This window comes from Sus scrofa, chromosome 15 (genome assembly GCF_000003025.6).
Source record: "Sus scrofa isolate TJ Tabasco breed Duroc chromosome 15, Sscrofa11.1, whole genome shotgun sequence".
Taxonomy (NCBI): domain Eukaryota; kingdom Metazoa; phylum Chordata; class Mammalia; order Artiodactyla; family Suidae; genus Sus; species Sus scrofa.
The window spans coordinates 118,502,500-118,523,087 of NC_010457.5; the positions used below are offsets into that span (position 1 = coordinate 118,502,500).

The 20,588-nt window shown below is 46.2% G+C and overlaps 1 protein-coding gene across 1 annotated transcript in view; it reads right to left on the reverse strand.

Annotated features, from left to right (window-relative positions):
• Positions 1 to 20,588, reverse strand: part of MARCH4 (membrane associated ring-CH-type finger 4) — a 107,306-nt gene that overhangs the window by 22,257 nt on the left and 64,461 nt on the right. The window contains exon 2 of the mRNA XM_003133648.5: positions 2,052 to 2,207. Coding sequence (XP_003133696.2) covers positions 2,052 to 2,207 — 156 coding nt within the window. The remainder of the gene's footprint in view (positions 1 to 2,051; positions 2,208 to 20,588) is intronic.

Consider the following 20,588-nt stretch of genomic DNA (forward strand, 5'->3'; position numbering starts at 1 on the left):
TGAGAGATGAGAGACCCAGAAGAAACCTTCCTATTCTGATAGCAGAGGTAACCCTACATGCCATCCATTGCTCCGCCCACTCTCAGCAGGGCCTGCCTGCTCCATCCTGTACTGCAGATGGTCCAGCCGGGCTGGGGAAGCAGAATTTGCTCCACTGTGGCTGAGCAAACACCTGGCATGTCTCATACTTGGCTGAGCCTGAGAAGCCTAGGGCATACAATTGGGACAATTTGGGCCACAACCACACATTACTGCTGCTAGTCCAGATTACTTCCTTCTTCTGGTACTACCTGGAAAAGTGAAATGGCATTTACTGAGTATACACCATAGAGTGCAGTGTGGTCCACTCACAGTTCAGGAGTAACAGAATCAGAATCAGTGGCTAGAAAGTCACAGTTAAAGACACGGTAGTAACTTACGAATAAAGTAATAAATCATATTTGTCAACATTGCCATTTGCTTACCGCACTTAGAAGACTAGAATAACCTTTTCTTTTCTTTACCTCCAGGAAAAAATTATCCCTAAATGGTTTTTCATTTTATGTGTCAAGGGTTGATGCCTATTTATAAGCCAAGGGCAGAGCCAGTGGGGCACTCTCGGGTGGGCTTGTGGGTTTGGACTCTGACCCTTTTCAGGACTTGAATCAGCTGAGAAGGATGGGAAGAGTTAATGCACCCCAGGGTGTGGAATCAGCTGTCTCACGACACTGCTATTTTAAGATGCTTCAAGACTTTGAAATGAATGGCTAGAGATGGAACCAGCGCAGGGTGAGGCACCTCTTATTATGACCCCTTGCGTGAGGTGCCTGGGGGTTTTAATGCCTCCCCCCAGAAATAACACCCCCACCCTGCGCTGGCCCACAGGAATGGACACTGCATCTCCAGGTGCTTCCAGCTACCTTCCATGCAAAGACCCCACCACACCATCACTCCCAAACCACCCGCCCTCCTGAGCTTGCAGAGGGGAGGAGGAGAGAAACAATGGTGCCGAGCTGCCAGAGTTCCCATCCTTACTGGCCTGCTGGCTAATTGATTATGTAGCAGCTTAATTGGCTGACCATGCACATGTGGAAGTATTTTCAGAAGCAAAGCGCTCTCTATGTGTGTGTGCCTCGCAGGGGAAGCTGTGCATTTGGAGGATTTATGAGGTGGCGCAGTGCCTGCCAGCATCTCTGGGGATGATGGATGTGTCAGGGCTGGGGGCGGGGGGTCAGCGAGTAGAGCGAGGGAGCCTTCGGCTCTGACAGGTCCAGCTCTGTGTGAATCTGTTTCGTAGACCCCACCTGAGCCCTGGCCCTCCTGCCCTTGCCCTTCACAGTAGAGTCTTGATAGTCTCTCCCTTTTCTTTCTTCCTTCTTGCCCCTTCTTCTCTTTCCCTCCGCTTCCCTGTCCTGTCTTAGCTCCATTTTTCTCTAGTGCCTTGTGCGGAGAGGTGTGGTCTCTTGGACTGGCAGCATCAGCATCACTCGATAGCTTGTTAGAAATGCAGAATCTGCCCCATGCTCCTGAATCACAGTCTGCCTTTTGACAAGATTGCAGGTGAATTACATGCACTGTCAAGTTTGGGAAGTGCCACTGGGCTTCTGCTCTCCTCAGGTCTTCCCTTCCCTTCCAGTCCTCCTCCTTACCCTCCCGCCTGTCTTTTCCATCCCACACTCTTCTGTCCTCTGGTCTCTCTGTCTTTCCAGTTTTTCCCCTCCCTCCTCCTCTCTTTTCTTCCTAGTCCTTTTCCTTATCATTCTGATTCTATTCATCCATTAGCTCACTTATTCTCTTTCATCTGATTCTCCACATTTCTTTCCTTCTTTATCTATTTCTCTCTTGGCCCCACCCCTTTGTCCTCTTCCTACTGAAGTTTAAGAGAAAACACAACAGATCTTTCATCTCCTACTGCCTGTTTGCCACTCTGGGGCTTGCCCACCCGACCCATCTCGTTCCTTTTCTCCAAACCGCCCTGACTCTAAGGTGAAACCGTCCTCCCGCCAGAACGCAGAGGGTGTGGAAATCCCGGCCGGGCGCCCCCGCGCCCCCACGCCCAGCGCTGCTGGTACCTGTAGAGGGTTCTTTGTGCTGATGGCGATGACGTGGTACTTGTAGTAACACAGCTCGCAGCTCCAGCAGCCCCGCTCGCTGATCCACTTGATGAGGCAAGGCTGGTGTGTGCACTTGACCGAGCCGTCGCAGCGGCAAGGGCTCAGCAGCTCCCCCTGCAGGGAGAGAGGCGGAGGGTGGTGAGGCGCAGCCCCGCAGTCTGGGGATGGGGGTTTGGACCGAGAGCCGGTTTGTCCCCCGCCCCTCCCCTTCTCGGGGTAGGCCGGACCACAGGCTTCGTTGGGAGGTCCCAGGCCCCACAGAAGAGGCTGTGGGCTGCAGCTCTCCACGGTGGGAGCCAGGCAGCTTCAGTGAATTCAGCTAACAGTAGTGAGCCCTGGGCACCTACTCGAGACTGCAAGTCCTAGGGTGTCTGTAGAAATGAGTGGGGGGGGGGTGGTTTCTATGGAAGCCCTCTGCCATCCAAAGGGAGTGTTAGCCAAGAAAGGCTTCGTTTTAAAGGCTCAGCTAGGGGTCTCAAACTCAAATGCCCTCAGTGCCAGGTGAGCAACGCAAGTGACAGAAGCCAGCTGGTGGGGATTGGCACGATTTGGAGGGTCCAGACCCAAGCTGAAGGGACAGCCAGCATCAGCCCCAGTCTGCTGAAGATATGGGGCCCTAGGTGGCAATAGTTTATGTAAAATATCCCCATCCTCAAATGTCAACAGCGAATCCAAATTTTTAATATTGCGAGGATCACTTTGCCTGAGTTTGGAACTCTGGTCCTGAGGCTTTGCCCTCTTTTGAAGGACAGCCCGTAGAGACCCAGGTCCCCTCTGTGAAGCCTCTTGCTTTAGGTCCCAGAGTGATGAAGACAACAGGCAGGCTTGGATCTGGGAGCCTAGGAGGTTGGGCAGACGCCCTCCCTGAAGGCCTGGGGTCCTCTGGGCCTGTCCCTTCAACCTGGCTGGAAGTGGATGGGAAGCCCAGTCCTAGGTAGGCCTCCAAGCAGGGAGGCAAAGATGGTGGCTGGATTCGAAGCCCCTTGTGAGTGGACCCCAGAGTTGAGCTCAGTTTCTAGAGGACTCTGTGACCACGCATCACATGACTATGACTCAAACCTGTGCCTGCTTCCTGCCCAGCCTGACGCTGTGGCCCCAAATTGCCTCCCCTACATCTATCCCCTCTCTTGTCTATTCTCTTTCACCTCATAGCTCAGGGTCTGTCCCTTCTGCTTGCTGACTCCTGACTGCCCCACTCCTTCATTTACCTTCTTAGAGATCAGCAGTGGGGCCCACCCACCTCCTTTCTGACCTATCCCATGGCTCCCGCCTTCCTTACTTCCCAGGCCCTCCTTCCCCCAACTCATCTGTTTTGGAAAAATGCCTTCCTCCCCACTCCTACCAAAGCACCTGGGAGTTGCCATGCACAGCCCCGTTCTCTGAACCCCACACTGGTGGGTTTCGGATCTGGCCACTTAAGCCATGTCCCTAGGAGTCTGGGAATTTCACTATGTTGAATAAGCAAGCACAGGAGCTCCTGACCTGTCTTCATTTGCATATTGAATCGTGCTTTTGGCCATAGACCTTAGAATCAGCCATTTTCTCCCAAGATACATGAAATCATCTTTCCCTGCCATTTCAGCTCCTATCACTCAGACTATTCCTTGGCCTGGAAGAGGTCTAGAGTGTCCCTTTGCACCTGGTATACCTGTCAAACTGCTTTTCTGTCTTCATATTGGTTCCAAAGCCACCTCCTACAGGGAGTCATTCTGATTTCTACAAGTTGAGCTTTGAGCTTTGATCAAAGGTTGCTTTGATCTCTGAGTACCCTTGTGCTGAGCTCCTTGGGCATATACATTCCTGTTAGAGCACTCAGCACAGTCTATGGGGAGCTCTGTATGTGCCTGTCTAGCCCTCAGAGGAGCCCTGGAAGGCAGGGGTGAGGGGTTGTTCATCTCTACACCCCATTCCCCCAGTGCCTAGCCCACGCCCAGCAGACCCTCAACAACCTTTGTGCTTAAGTAAGTGAAAAACAGATTAAGCATCTACTCAGATTTCCTTCACTGCCCTAAGGATTTGGGATGAGACTGTCCACTCCATAATAATGGGAACCATGTCCATCTTTCTGACCTTGGGACCCCAGCACCTCACTTAGTGCACAGCACTCCATATGTACAATGAATGAACCCCGTAGCAGAAACACTGAGCGTGCCTTATCCTCATAAAATCCTCCCAGCTTCCCCACTCTTCTCCTCTAGTATCGACAGGCCCCCTTCACTGCGATTGAAGGCCTGGGGTCTTCCAGTACTCCCTGTTAAGGCACTTTCCCGTGTATCTCTGGGATCCCTCACAACTACAATATACATCTTATATCCATCTTTACATCCGTAGCTTCTAGTACAGCGCCTGAAACTATTGGACACTCCGTCCAACTTTGAGGGTGAGATGCATACATATCAGTTTGATGAATAGGAGGTTTTGCTCCTCTAGGACGTGGCCAGCGTCTGGCTCCAGGGGAGCAGCAATGGATTGAGGGAGAGGAGTGGAAGAGACAAGAGATGCCCACCTTGCCATGCACTCAGCATACCTGTCAAGGCCTATGGACCCTTGGTGTTGAGTAGCTGCTGTGTGGTTCTGAGAAAGAAATAGGAGGGGAACAGTGGGGAGAGGTGCTTAGGGAGGGGCAAAACCCCTCATTATTCATTGCAGCATTTCCGAGCCTCATTAATTCTAACAGGATGAGCTGGGTTTGATTAATCGGGTTGTTAAGCAGCCATGTCAAATTGCCAGTCAGGTAAGAGACATTACTTCCGGTCCTTGGCAACAGCGCCAAGCAACAGCAAAGGCTGTTCTTGCTTTCTGAATGGCAGCCATGAGACAGGGCAGGAAGAGCTGCTGCCCAGGGCAGCGCTGGTAACAAGACTGTGGATCTGGAGGTAGGCGCATCAGGGCTCACTGGGACCCCCTATTCTCCACCTAGTTACCTGGAGAAGGAGGGAGTGTGAACTGGCCTTGTCCCAGCGCCTGGCTACGGGTCAAGATGCCAAAGGTGTGCAGTTTCCCCTGGAGACCCTCATCTCCTACACTTTCCCTTGGCACCGAACAAGCCAAAAGCCAGAATAGGGACTTGCTTTGGGTGCCACAAATGCTAGAAAACAAGGACACCGAAGCAGTTAGGAAATTTTAACTTTTTAAAAAAATTTTTTATTTTTATTAAAGGATAGTTGGTTTACAATGTTCCTTCAATTTCTGCTGTACAGCACAATTTTCTCAGACTATCTTCCATCTTGTTCCAGTCTAAGTGATTGGCTATAGTTCCCTTTGCTATACAGTAGTACCTCATTGCTTATCCATTCTTTTTTTTTTTTTTCTTGCTTTTTAGGGCCGCACCTGTGACATAGGGAAGTTTCCAGGCTAGGGGTGGAATCAGAGCTGCAGCTGCTGGCCTATGTCACAGCCAGAGCAATGTGGGATCTGAGCCACATCTTCCACCTACATGCTCACGGCAAAGCCAGATCCTTAACCCACTGAGCAAAGCCAGGGATCAAACTTCATGGATACTAGTTGGATTCTTTTCCACTGCATCACAGTGGGAACTCCTGCTTATCCATTCTAAATGTAATAGTTTTCATCTACCAACCACAAATTCCCCATCCATCCCACTCCCTCTGTCTACCCCTTGGAAAACAGTACGGAGGGTCCTCAGAAAACTAAATATAGAATTACCATATGATCCAGCAATCCCACTCCTGGGCACATATCTGGACAAAACTATAATTCGAAAAGATACACGCACCTCTATGCTCATTGCAGCACTATGCACAATAGCCAAGAATGGAAACAACCTAAATGTCCATTGACAGGTAAATGGAATAAGAAGACGTGGTGCACCTGTACAATGGAGTACTACTCAGCCATAAAAAAACAGGAAAGTTTATCTTTCATGAAAGTAGCAATAGAGGATTTAACCTTGGCATTCACATAAGTGTAGTATTTTATGTACATTGAGAAGGAGGGCCATAATCTTTTTTGTGTGTTTAAAGCTTCTAAGACAACTTACCCTAGACCCTATACCATCTTTGACTGGTCAACCTGTTCTTCTTTAAGAGCAAGAAAAACGGAAATGAGCCCACAACCACATGGATTCATATTAGACTAAAGAAAGGTGTGTTTTGCAGTAAACTCTATTAAAAGCTAAAATGAGGAGCTCCCACTGTGACACAATGGGATTGACAGGGTCTTGGGAGGGCTGGGATTCAAGTTCAATCCCCAGCTTGGCACTGTGGGTTAGGGATCCAGTGTTGCTGCAGCTGTGGCATAGTTTGAAGCTGTGGCTCGGATCTGACCCCTAGCCTGGGAGCTCCTTATTCCCTGGGGCAGCCAAAAAAAAAAAAAAAAAAAAAAAGGAAAATTGGTGGAACATGGCAACTGAGATGGTAAACATCTCTCAACATAACAGAGAGGCTCATCAAAGAGAAAGTTTAAATGACCAACACAGGGTCACTCAGCCAGCCAGCGGCATAGCCAGAATGTAAAACCAGGTCTTTATGACCTCAGATTCTGAGCTTCTTACCATGCCACCCCCTCTCTGCACCCTGGTCCCTGCTGTTCCTCCTGCACCTGTACCCCTGGGTGTCTTCTCTGTCTCTCCCTGGTCCAGACCCAGGCCCCCACCAAGTCTCCCACAACTGCCAGCTACAGACCTGTCTTCTTTCCCCATATCATCACCCATGGCCTGGCCCTTAATCATTCTTCAGTGGTCTCCTCCAGGATTTGGTATGCTCCTGCATGCCCTGTAGAACTGGGCATGTCTTAGTTGCACAATAAAGGTGCATTTCTTGGCCACGCTGCACATCTTCTGAGGCTCCATTGGGCTGGAGGATTATTACGATCTTGTCTGCAGCACTCAGCAAACTCCGCAGATCAAAGGGGCTCATTAAATGCAAAGGGTACCAGATACTTCCTCCATGATCTGCTCAGAGCTTTGGCATCCAGATTCCCTCCCTGGGAATAACTAAGGCAAGAAAAATCAGATCTTCTCTAATCCCTTAGCCTGCATGGAACACAGTGTAAGGGAGGGGTGACGAGCATGAGTTTTAGAGACCAACTCTCAGGTTTAAATGCCTCTTCAGTGTTTACTGGCTGTGCAAACTTGGGTAAGTCTCTCAACCTCTCTGAGGCTCTGTTTCGTCATCTTTCCATTGCAGGTAACTCTTACCTCCTCAAAGAGTGGCTATAAGAATGGCATGGAGCCTGGCCCAAGTAAGGTCTCTTGTGAAAATATTACAATTCTAACTCACCTTTCTGTAAGGACTTTTATGTCATAGTTTTTCTACTCCAACTCTATTCTATGCTGCCATGATCAAATAGGTAAGGAGGGGAGCCATGCCTTAAGTAAAGCATCAGCTGAGCCTAGGCAGGGGTTGAGATTAAAGAAATTCATAAGAGAGTCCACCCTGATGAGGTGGATGAAGGGTCAGAACGCAAGTCTCCCAACTTCTGTCCCAGGACTGTCCTCTCTGTCACCCTGGGGTCACTGAGAGTGTTCAGGGGAGCTCTTTCCCTGGCAAGGATGCACAGAAGGCCACTAGGATAGGTTAAGTGGGGTCATGCTAGAGGCAGGACAAGGTAATCCACAGCCCTTGGCTGTGGCGGAGCTGGTGCGGGGGGAAGAGAATAGGATGGATTCTCTTTGCTGCCAATGACACAGCAAGCTGTGGGCTCAGGACTCCAGGCTTATCTCCATTCACAGATTTCTTTCTGTTTATTTCTTCAGTTTTCCTCCCCTCTCAATCTGAAAGGACTCACTTCTGGAATCCTTAGTTTACCTGGTTGCCATGATGGTGGCAGGTAAGCTAAAGACTTCCCTTCCACCCATACAGGCACCAGGCATCCTTGCCACTGAGCAGAAAGGAAAAAAAAAAATAGTCTAGTGAGGCAGAGACAGCCCCAGCCCTGCTGTTTGCAGCTCTGGGAGTTGAGGACAAAGGAGACAATACACACACCAGCCTTGGGGTGGAGTTTAGGGACATTTCCCTTTATTGAGACTAATGTGGTGGTTAAGAGCTTAGGCTCCAATCCCAGACTCGAATTTGTCCAGGCTCTTACAATCTATGTGACTCTGGGCAAGTTGCTTAACTTCTCTGTGCCTCATTAAATCATTCCTTTATTCATCAAATATACATATAGTATGTTCCAAGTTCTGTTCTAGATGACAGGGGTGTCACAACAGTGAACCAAAACTACCAAATTTCAAGAGAAACAGATGTTTACAAAAGATAAACAAAGAAAACTGTAAGTACCAAAAATGCTGTTCTGTGCTATGGAGAAAAATAAGCAGGGAACAGGAAATGGAATACCGGGGAGAGGGCTGGTTGAAATTCCAAAATGGGGACCTTTAAGGGAAGACCACAGAAAGATGAGGGAAGAAGCCATTCAGGTACCTGGGGCCTGAGCATCCCAAGTAGAGGGAACATCACATGCAAAGGCCCTGAGGCAGAAGCATGCCCAGCATGTTCTAGGGACACCGAAGAGGCCAGTGTTCTGAGGTAGAGTGAATGGGGGAATGGAAGTAGGAGATGAGGTCAGATACATGATTGAGATCAAGAATGGGGTGGGGGGATGAACCAGACAAGGCTTCTGGTCTGTTTTAAGGACTTGGTATTTGTTGTGAATGCGATGGGAAATCATGATAGTGTTTTGAGCAGAAGAGAATGACATGATCTGACTTCGATAGGATCCTTCTGGCTGCTGTATTGAAAATAGACTAGAAGGAAGTAAAGGTCAAGTAGGTAGTCAGGAGGCTGTTGGAATAACCCAGGGAAGCGATGATGGCGGACCAGCAGGGTAACAGTGGAAACTCTGAGAAGTGGTACATGTTTTTGAAGATACAGATATTAAGACTTGCTGATAGATTGGGGGTGGTGAATGAGAGGAAAAAAGTCAAAGATGATGAGAAGCTGAGCCACGGAGAAGGCTGGAGAGTTGCCTTCAATTGACATGGGAAAGACTGAGGGAGGGACTGGAGATTGAGAGCTCCTTTGTGTATGTGTCAGTTTTGAGATGCCTCTTAATTATCCAAGTGGAGACATCAAATAGAGACTACAATACCTATTAGTCTGGAGTTCAAGGGAGAGGTCCATGCTCAAGAAATGAACCTGAGAGTCACTGGCATATGGATGGTGTTTAAAACCATGAGCCTAATAGTGAGTGCCAGTGAGAAGAGGGAGGGCACAGGGCTGCTTCCTGGAGCTTAGGAGATGGGAAAGAACAAGAAGAGCCCGAGGTCAGTGGGGGGGGGGGGGTCAGTGGGCTGAGAAGAGAATGTGAAGTTCCAAAATCCAAAGAGAAGACAAAGTGCCTCAAGAAAGAGGGAGTGATCAGCCCTGTCAAATGCTGCTGATCGGTCCGCTAAATGAGAACCAAGAGTTAACCATGCATTTGGCAGGTTTTCTTTCAATTTCTTCCATTTTCTAGATGAAGAAAAACCACGGACCAAAAGTGAAGTTGTGGAGGAGGTATTGGAGGTCTGAAAATGGGCATAAAATAGTCATCTGGGAGAGTTAAGAGTTATGAACTAGAGAAATAAAGTAGGATTGCTGGCACCATGGAGGGTCCTTTCTATTAAAATAAAATGGCTCATCTGTGAAGCTGGGAGAGGAAGGCAGTAACAAAATATCTAGCACCCTACCTGGCACACAATAAGGTGTCTGTAAATGCTGGCTAATATGGAAATGGTTATGATGGGGTTATGGCAGATGTCCTTGTCTCTAAGGCCACCTTCTCATCTACTCCAAACATTGATCAATTCCCTTCCTTCCTTCCACAATTCCTTCCTTCCTTCTTTAATTCCTTCTTCCTTTGAAAAAACATTCCCTTCTTATTGATAATCCTAATGTTACAAACATCTCACCATGCTAACAAAATACTTTTATGGACCTAATACCATCTACTATCCCGAATGAGGCTAATAATTATTTCTTCTGCTTTACCTATGAAGCTATCCACTCAGAGAGGTGGTTACTTGCTCAAGAGAAAGGAGAGTAAGGCTCTGAAACCAGTTCTGTCCATCAGGCTGCCTACACCCCTAGCATCTCAGCCCACTCCAGTGTCCCTGCCTTCCATCTCTTCTCCTACCCCCAGCAGACTTGTTCATCAGATCCTTACCTTTCCAGCCCTAAGAAGAGAGGTGGACCCCTATTAACATGTAAAAGTGAAGGCAGAAGCCTCATTCCCCTTTGCCTCTCTCCTCTGAACTCAATTCCAGGCAGTGTTCATTGCATATTCATTGATGTGGTGGTTAATTGATGTGGGGGCGGGGTGGTGGCTGGGGACAGGATGGTTTAACTCCCCTCTCCCTCCCTCCTCAGACCCTCACCCTTGGTGGAGCAGAGACATCTGTTAAATCAAAATTAAGAGGCAGAGACTTTTATATGCATCCCTTCCCAGCCAGGCCAGGGCCAAGCTTCTCTCATCCCCTCTCAATGGCACCAAGGCCGAACCCTGGCTTCAGAAGACTAAGTGTATCAACACTGGCAGAAGGAAATAGGGAACTGTTGCAAGATAATTTGATTTAAAAAAAAAAAAAAAAAAAGAACTCTATTACTAAGTAAAAAAAAAAAAAAAAAAAAGATTTAAGGCTTTAATGAGCTCTAGTTATCTACACTAAATTCAATTAACCACACAATTATTTCCAGTTCTCTCATGCCAGCGGCGTATTTTCACAAACAACACACACACACACACATACACACACACACACACACACTTAAAATCTGTCTTCCTCTTCATGGAAAATTTTTTGAGCCTTCATCAGTTCAAAAAAGGGAATACAAAAAGTGACATGGAAAACAAACACGCAAACCCAAACCAAGTCCTCCAAACTCTGTTTTTCTATTTTCCTTGTAATTATTTTATTCCTGCAATGCTCTTCTCTCTATAATTTAACTGGTATAAGACAAATGTACCTATTCCCTCTAACTGCCTTTAAATTTACTCAACTGGTACTAGAAAGAAGAACTTAACCTCACAATAATTGAATTTAAATAACATCCAATTCCATAAAGTCAAACATGATCTGCATAATAAACAAACCAAGCTCCAAGAGGGCTGGCAGAAGAAGGTCCTATTTTATGAGGATATTCATCATCCTATCTGTATTTCCAGTGACCTAAATGAGCCACGTACTGTCCATGTGTCTTCCTGTACAACTTATCATATCCTCACCATTGTTAGCAAAAAGCTAAAATTAAAGGCTGATCTGCCCTCAGCCCTTGGCCTCAGTAGGAAAACAGAACTTTGGTAAACCTCGCTGGCTAGGATTGGGCTATTTGCATACAGCAGTGGGCTGGGCTTGTTTCCAAGATTCCAGGCCACCAGACTGAACTTCCAGGTCACCGGGTTCTCCTTCTTTCCTACAAGCTGGGCCGAGCCAAGGGCACAAGTCAATGGCAAGATAAAGTGTAAACACTCAAGTGCCTCCTGGGGTCAGCCTTTCTTAGTCCTTGGGCACGAGCAGAGGATCCCGTTTCAGTGATGCAAAACCCTCAAGTTATTTGAAGGGGATGCAGTGAAATGCTACACAAATTAATTTTCTGTCACGGTAATTAGTCTATTATCCAGGGGATACAGCAGAGGTTACAAGTGTGAATGCACTATACAGATGTTCTGACGCATGGCTCTCTGTGCTTAGAACCTTTTATACGACTGACTCTTACAAAGAACAGTAGGGTCTTTCCTGGTGCCATTCCAAGCTCTGCTGCCATTTAGGTGGTGACGGGGATTTAAGTTACCTAAGCCTTGATTCCATGGTTTTCAGAATTTCAATATGTAGGATCACTTGGAAGGTTTTTTTCTCTTTAAAAATTTTTTTTACAGTATAGTTGATTTGCAATGTTGTGTCAATTTCTGCTGTACAGCATAGTGACCCAGTGATACACACTATCTTCCATCATACTATCATACTCATACTATTGGAAGGTTAGTTAAGCATTTAAATTCCAGGCTATATTCCAGAGTTTTGTTTTTGTTTTTGATTTTTTGTTTTGTTTTGTTTTTGCCTTTTAGGTTTGTGCCTGCAGCATATGGAAGTTCCCAGGCTAGGGGTCAAATTGGAGCTGCAGCCACCATCCTATGCTACAGCATGGCAACACAAGATCCTTAACCCACTGAGCAAGGCCAGGAATCGAACCCTCATCCTCATGGATACTAGTCCAGTTCATTATCCCCTGAGCCACAACAGGAACTTCCAACTCCAGAGTTTTGGATTCTATATAGATATTTTCACCTCTTGAAGTAAGGTTGGCTAGAACTCATTTGTGAAGCTCTGGACCAGATACTCTTCAGCAAACCTTCTGTCTCCTAGATCACTCTGAGACTCTTATGTATGCAAAGACGAAAATCAGTACCAACAACTAAAACTTACCGAGCACTTACTATGTGCCAAACCCTATAGGCAGGTTGTTACCTGCTGCGTTCAAATCCTGGTTCTTCCACTTACTGGGTGAGGGATACTGTGCAGGTTACCTACTCACCCTGAGCCCCCAGTCTCGTCACCTGCATCTGTACTGCTTTACACACATTTTGGCTGTGGTTGCCTCTCTGTGATTGCTGTTCACATTTACTGAGTATCATACTAAATACTCGGTGTTTAGTATTTACTGCATGAGGCAGTAGCGCTTGCCTACTGGGGCCAGTGGACCCAGGCTGGCTGGTTTGGATCCTTGCTTTGCCATTTGATTACCTGTGTGATGTTGACAATTTTGCTCAAAGGTAAAGTGAGACCAAAGTGACTTCCTGCCTCTCCAGGCTCCTGTGAGGATTAAATGAGATGGTACACACTGAGGACTATGTAGATCGCTGCCTGACACATGCTGAGAGCTTTGTGTGTTGTCACTCATGTGCCCATCTACCCTTCCTAGCAAGGAGGGAGGCAGAGAATGCGGCCCTCCTGTGCTGGGGACCAGGCATCTCTGCAGTTTGTTGTCTTACCCAGCACCTCACCTCACCACCTTGTAAATGAAACTCATCTCTCTGAAGCCTGTGATCCCTTCAGCTGCCTGGGAGCCTGGATAGCGAGGGTAGGTAGTAACGATGTGATGAGGGCCAGGAGTCTCCAAGTGCTGCCAAACTGCTCTGTTATTGCAGGGAGAGGGGAGGACAAAAAGGATACCCATCCCTCTATCCACCCTGATGCCTCCATGTCTCTGAAGGCTAGTCTCTCCCCACGCCTTCCTCCCTCACATGCATATGTCTCTACCTCCTGACAGGGGTAAAGTAGGGCTCTTATGCTCTGAGTGTTTACAGCCACCACTCCTCTTTCAGGTTAGGCTATCAACTCGTGTGCTCATGGGGTCAAGCTGAGAGCTCTGCAGTGCCCTTGGAAGTGCAGGGGAAGGGAGGGCTGAGCAGCTAACATGATCTATGTAACAAAGAGCTCAGCAAGGAAAGGGAGGTATGACAGGGAAAAGGAGAATTTTGCCCTATAATTTCCACTGCCTGCTTTTTAAAGAGACTGTCATAAACATTGAAATGTTTTCAGTTCTTTCTCTGTGGGGGTTGCATTTCTCTTTCATGATGAACTTCATTCAATTTGCACTCCATTTATTTGTTTGTTTGTGTATTTATTTTGGGGGCTGCACCCATGGTGTATGAAAGTTCCCAGGGTCAGGGTCGAATCAGAACTACAGCTGCTGGCCTACACCACAGCCACAGCAACACAGGATCCAAACCACGTCTCCAACCTACACCACAGCTCATGCCAATGCTGGATCCTTAACCCACTGAGCAAGGCCACAGATTGAACCTGTGTCCTCATGAATACTAGCTGGGTTCATAACCCACTGAGCCACAATGGGAACTCCTGTACTCTGTTTAGACCGAAAAACTGTAAACCCAGAGAAGGCAATGTCCTTTACTAGTCAGAGGTGCTGTGGGCCATCACTGAGATAGGAAAATAGTCCAGAGTCCTCGCTCTCTGGGTTCAGAGCATCGGAGGGTCTGTCCCACATCCCTGCAATGTGGATGCCTCTCACCGGGTGACACCCATTCCAGCGTCTGCTGAAAGTTCAGCCCAGTTCTTTTCACACCTCTCAAGGAGGCGTGCTATTCCCGAAGTCTTGGCTCCAGTTCCCCCATCAGGAATAAGCCAGCTCAGGAGAATTGGAATTACTATGGCGTGTGAATAGACGCCGGTCTGTTGACTCCAAGTTCTGCTAAAGCTGCTCCAAGTGGTTGTAGCTTCTGTCATCTTGGCAATTTTACTTTTGTTGGAAAGGATTCTCTATTCCTTACTTTGGGAGCTGGAAGGGGGGTGGTCTTCAGAGACCCTTCTCTCCATCCCCCAGCCTCTGTCTGCCTGTCAGAGTACTAACCCCGCTGGCTGGGGTGCTCTGGTCAGAGCTCACACTGGGGAGGGGGACCCCAGGGTCCCCTGTGCTTATCAGTGCTTCCAGTTTTCCCTTTCAGAGCCATATCATGCAAACCAATGCAGAATGAGGCCAGAACTCACTGAACAGCCCAAGCCTCCACGCTTAAAGATTGGGGGGGATACCTATGCCCCAGTAGTATTTCCCTCCAAGAGCTGGGGACTGTAGCTCACAGTTTCCTTTTAGTCCATGGCCTTGGTGGGGCTCTGGCTCTCAGCCTTGGTGTTGAGAACTCAAGAGATACACTAGGACACACTTCCTCAGACCTGTCCAGATTCTGGGCTTTCACCATGATTCTTCAGCCTGGCATTTCACTTAGTTCATGGTGGTATGTTAAGCATTACTTCCTTTTATTGGCCTTTAGCCCCTTTCAGGTGACAAGGTGGCTAAGCAAGAAATCAAGGCTTATCTTCCACTGCTTTCTGGGATTTGGCAGCCCAGTCCATGCGCTCCCTCCACTTATACTTCATGACTGTTTAAAACTTGATCCATCTTCCCTCTCAGCCGTCCTCCATCCACACTGAAAAGCTCTATATTTTTAGATCCTATTCTCATGTCATGTATCTTTTCAGCCACTTTTTTTTTTCTAGACCTTCACTAGTCTCTTAGGATTTTGATGTTAAGTTTCCCAGCTACATCTAAGACAGCCAAGGTGCCACATGTCCAGAAGACATGGGGGAGAAAAGGCTTATCTTAAGTATATATAGAGATTTATAATAAACCCCCAATGCCCTCATAACCATACCCCTCCCCCCACATGCACACATAATTTCCTCCAAATCAGCAGCATGATTTACAGCCGGTCTTTAACTTGTATTTTTTCATTCACACTGTGTCATGAAAAAAATCTCTTGTGGTGATCCATGATTTCATAGATCACTTCTGTGGTTATTTCCTTAGAAGACAGGCCTGGACTAGAATTCCTAATTCAAAGGGCACGGACATTGTTAAGGCTCTTAACACATTCTGGAAAAAAGATGATGCCAGGGTCCATCCACATTCTCACAGTGTGTCAGCACCTGCTGCTCTTGGCTCATATTTAAGATCTTGTCCTTTCTCCAACTTCTCGTGTGCACCTGCAAACAGGCCTGAGAAGGAAGGCTCAGAAATGCAGCCCATCTGTCCCTCTCTACCTCTCTTTCCACTGTAGAGAAGGAGTAGGACGGTGGCTACAGGACTGAGGCTAAGTCAGGAATTTGCAGCATCGCAACGGAGGCAGTCTTGAGGGAGAGTGTCAGCCATGAAAGAGAACCAGGGGGCACTGAACAGAATCTTAGCTGGGGATCCATGGGGGCTTTTCCTGGCATATTGTAGGGGTGACTCGGTATTCTTATCAAGAGTCTCAGCATAGCCCAGTCTCTGAGATGGCAGACTATGAGGATAAGTCTCCTGGGTTTGAAGGGTCCCACACTTAAGACCCTGTACCTGCATAATTGCCCACCACTTTGCTTTGAGATTCCTACATATGGGAATGTCACTGGTCCCACTAACACCCTTGTGTTTCTGGGCAAAGTTTGTAGATCAGTAGTTCAATAAAAATTTTTTAAAAATCATAATCTAACCTGTGTTTTCCCTGCTATAATTTCAACCTTCTCCTATCTTTTCACAAAAAAATGGACAATGCACACACTTTAAGATCAAACAACTTCTGGCTCTACCACTTACTAGCTGTATTAGTTAGTCTGAGCTGTTAACTCTGCTCCTGCATATGGACCCCCAAATTCATGGCTTAGCATATAGTAATTTATTATTGTTCACAAGTCTGTAAGTTTGGTGAGTGGTTCTGCTGATCTGGTTTGGCTGGTCTTGGCTGGGCTTACTCTTGCATCTTAGAGTTGGCTAGAGACTGGCTGATCTAGGAGGGATGGTCTACCTCTGCTCAGATATTTCTTATCATCCAGGAGGACTGCCCAGGCTTGCTCACATGATGGGGAAAGAGAGGACAAGCCCTGATGCACAAGCACTTTTTCAGCTTCTGCTTACATCAAATTTACTAGTGTCCCACTGGCCAAAGCAAGTCATGTGCCTATTCCAGAGCTGGCGTAAGTAGGCATTACCAAAAGAAAGTGACTGCAGGGAAGCATAAAGATCTAGGGCCATTCATACAATCAGTTAATCACACAGCTCTGTGACCTTGGACAATTTTCTTAACCTCTCTGAGCCTTAGTTCCATCATTTGTAAACATGCAGTTTCTGAGGGATTCCACATAAACATCTGCCCATGGTAGACTTTGCGTATGTATTCATTTCCTTCCCCTTTTCCACCATTTGGACTCTCTCTTTTTTCTTAAGTGTGTGATTCCTGTGCATTATCTTCTACATTCAAAGCTTCAACATAATAACACTAAACATTATGCTTATGACTTCTGTTGAATCCCCTGTGCTTAGCAGAGGAGGCTTCAAATTCATTCCAGTGATTTGAAATTTGGAAACTAGGAAAATCAAGGTGTCTCCTCCTCCTTTTACTCCTGAGACTATGCAGTTGAGAGATGATCTCTGGCTTTCTGATCCAGCTCCACTACCAAGAGTGAAATAGACAAGGTTGGCACATTTGCATTAACTGATGAATCTGAATAGAGGCAACAGGATGGGGAACCTCCATTTCCTAATTTAAAGGTGGCCTTGGGGGTAGGATACGTATCCTGGCTTCCTCTTAGCTAATCAGGTTCCAGAAGAGACATTAATTGCAGCCAGTCCATCCTGCTGGGGAGACCCAAGCCTGCCAGCTCCCTTGCTGGGAATGGAATAGAATTTTAATTGGCTGTGAAAGCATCATGGCAGGAGGTCCATGAAAGAGTTGGTCATCTCCCCCAAAGCAGGTGAGAGAAGCTTCAGGGGAAAGGCCCAGAGGAGGCATATGGCAGCAGAGACCCACCTCGTTCAGGGGCCATCCCAGCTGCAACACCACTGTTCCAGTTCCAGGGATGGACGCCAGCCAGGGTCAAGGACTCTCTCACACAGTTCACTTTGGCTGATCAGCACAGGAGCGCCAAGCCTGCAAACCTTATCATCTCTGCCTCCCCTGACATTCACAGAAAAGCACTCCATAGTTACTGTCACTCCTGTTACCAAGAAAGCTAGTATCTCCCACTTCAGAGAGCTCTCTAAATATAAGCTCACCTCTCACAGTGTGAGTGTGTGCCTGTGTCCTTTTGTCCATTTGTACAGTTTGGAGCAATCCTCTACTGTTGTTTCAGAGCAATGTTAGTATGTTTTCACTCAGATAAATTATTGTGATAATGTTTGGGGAAGATATGTTCTGGTGGCATTGTGTATTCTCTTTCTGCCATAGCAATCCCTAGAACACCCACATGGGATGACATGGAGAGGTCATTGGCTGTAACCCTCACAAATAAAACAATGTGAGTTTGTTTTTTACAGATGTATAAAGATGCATGGTGTAGTTTTTAGAGACTGTTGGGCAAGTCATTTAACATCCCTGTACCTTAGTTTCCTCATCAATAAAATGAGAGTGGAGTTGCCTTTGTGGCTCAGCAGTTAATGAACTCGATTAGGATCCATGAGGATGAGGGTTCGATCCCTGGCCTTGCTCAGTGGGTTGGGGATCTGGTGTTGCCATGAGCTGTGGTGTAGATCGCAGACATGGCTTGGATCCTGCGTTGCTGTGGCTGTGGTGTACTGCAGCTCCAATTTGACCCCTAGCCTGGGAACTTCCACATGCTGTGGGTAAAGCCCTAAAAAGCAAAATAAAATAAAATAATGGCAATAGTAATACTTATCTAACAGGACCTCAGAAAGAATAATCAGATGTAGCGAGCTTAGAATAATTCAGAGGCTTAATAAATGTGCTTTTGTAATTAATTTTAGTGAAGCAGGGTGGAGCTGGTCACTGCCCTACCTATGTCCTGTCAACCTAGTGATATGATGAACTTGTTGGCAAAAAAGCAAAGCAGGAAAATAAAAAATACGCAAGCAATATCAATGCTTTCAGAGATCTATTTTGTGAGATAAAATCTTGATAGACATTCAGAATTTTCAAGGAGATGACACTGCCTTAGTACTTTAAAACACAAATCAATAAAACATTATTTGTAACTACTAAACAGTTTTATTGTATATTTTGATTTTTATTATCAAATTTCTGTTGAAAACTTATCACAAATTCAGTTACAAGAGAAGAGATGAGTTGAAGGAGACTATGAAAATGGAATTTTATGATTTATAAAGATGCAAATACAAGCTTCTAATTTTTAACCAACACACACACACAGACAAAAAATTCCATTTTTACTCTTATTGCCCCCTCCCCCATTCATACCTCCTCTCTTTTTATTGGGGAATAAGACATCTTTCTGGTTCAAGCTCAGAACATAGCAATGAAAATAGTCAGAATAAAAATAATAAATAAGGTAATACACAGTAGCCTCTCTGAAATGGTGAGAACTTCATGTCTTTAAAAATCAGATGAAAGTCCTTGACCTTTGGAGAAAAGGGCCTGAGGAAGATGGCATTGATTCATGATTTAGAAGATAGAACAGGCTATTGGAAACAGTCCTTTTCCTTTTCAAACCTGGTCTCCAGATCACAACTGGGTATCTGGGCTTCTGTGCCTAATCTTTCTCAACTTGGATCATTGGTATTTGGGAAATTAGCAGGACAGCCATTTAAACAAGTAATTGGTTGCACAAATGAGCTCACCCCTTCAAGGGATGATTTTTCTCACTTGACAGACCCCTTTCGTTCTCTGCTGTCCAAGGTACTGAAATGCACGGCTGGGCTACTTGGTTGGAGGTAAAGTCAGAGATGGCAGACAACACTGATGCCCCAGAGAGTGCCCATGCCCAAAGTGGATGCATCCCTAATGGTGTAAAAACAAAATAAGAAGCTCTGGGATGAAAGCCTGGCTTTGAGTCATTCCCTTCCCCGTGCCAGTGGTCAGGTCTCTTTTTCTGAGCCTTTGTTTTCTCATTGTTTAAATGAAGGGCATTAGATTAAATCATCTCTGTCAGTCTCTGACACTGTCTGACTTTTTATGATTCTATAAAGTCTCTGTATGTGCAATACAAACTCAACATGAGATTCAGGGAATTGCTTGAAGGTGAACTAGGCCAAAGGTACAGAGACAGGAGCTCTTTGTGACTGAAGTGAGCATATGCCATGAGCAGATGAAGAGATCTACTGGAAGTGGCACCACCAACCACTGGAAAACTCCATGCAAATCCCAGAGCCCTGAAGCAGAGGATCCAGAGAGAGAGAAAGCAGTTTAGGGTTATGCATCTGTAACACAGCAGAGGTAGAGATATGTAGCCATGAGAATCCTCAGGACACTGAAAAGATTTGCTACCTAGAGTGGAGAAGGGTAGATTTCTATTGCTTCACCAAAATTATTATTTTTGTTTGTTTTTAGGGCTGCATCTGAAGCATATGGAAGTTCTCAGGCTGGGGGTTGAATCGGAGCTGCAGCTGCCAGCCTACACCACAGCCATAGCAGTGCCAGATCCAAGCTACATCTGCAAGCTATGCCATAGCTTGTGGCAATGCCGGATCCTTAACCCACTGAGTGATGCCAGGGATTGAATCCGCATCCTCGTGCATATTAGATTCTTAACCCACTGAACTACAATGGGAACTCCCACCCAATTATTTTTTAAAAGCATCTGATTCACTTCTTCATGCCCGCATGTCACTAAGCAAGCTACTTATTTTTTGTTTGGCTTCTCAGCTATATAATATCCTAAAACAAATTCCCTTGATGTGGGACATAAGCTCTGTAGGTATTGAAAAGGAGTGTTTTTCACTGTGAATATAAATCAGGTTTCCAATCTCTATCTTGGTTTTTTTAAAAAACAGATTTTCTTAGCCTGAATTATGTCTTTTCAGAACATGATCACCCAGAGCAAAAGATTATTAAATAAAGATTCCAGACTTTGCTCAGCCCAACCTTGTGGGGTAGTGAGGAGTGGGGAGAGCAGAATTCTTACAGTTAGTTGTCCTTTCCTCCCTCTTTCTCCCTGAATCCTCATGTGATTTATCCTCAATAAATAAGAGATTATTTATTCCTGTTATATATATATTATGTAAGGTAAATATAATTTATCTTTGTTTTTATTCTGTTGCCTTTGTATTTGCTCTTGAAATCTCCCTTAGCCAAGTCTGTGTTAAACATCAG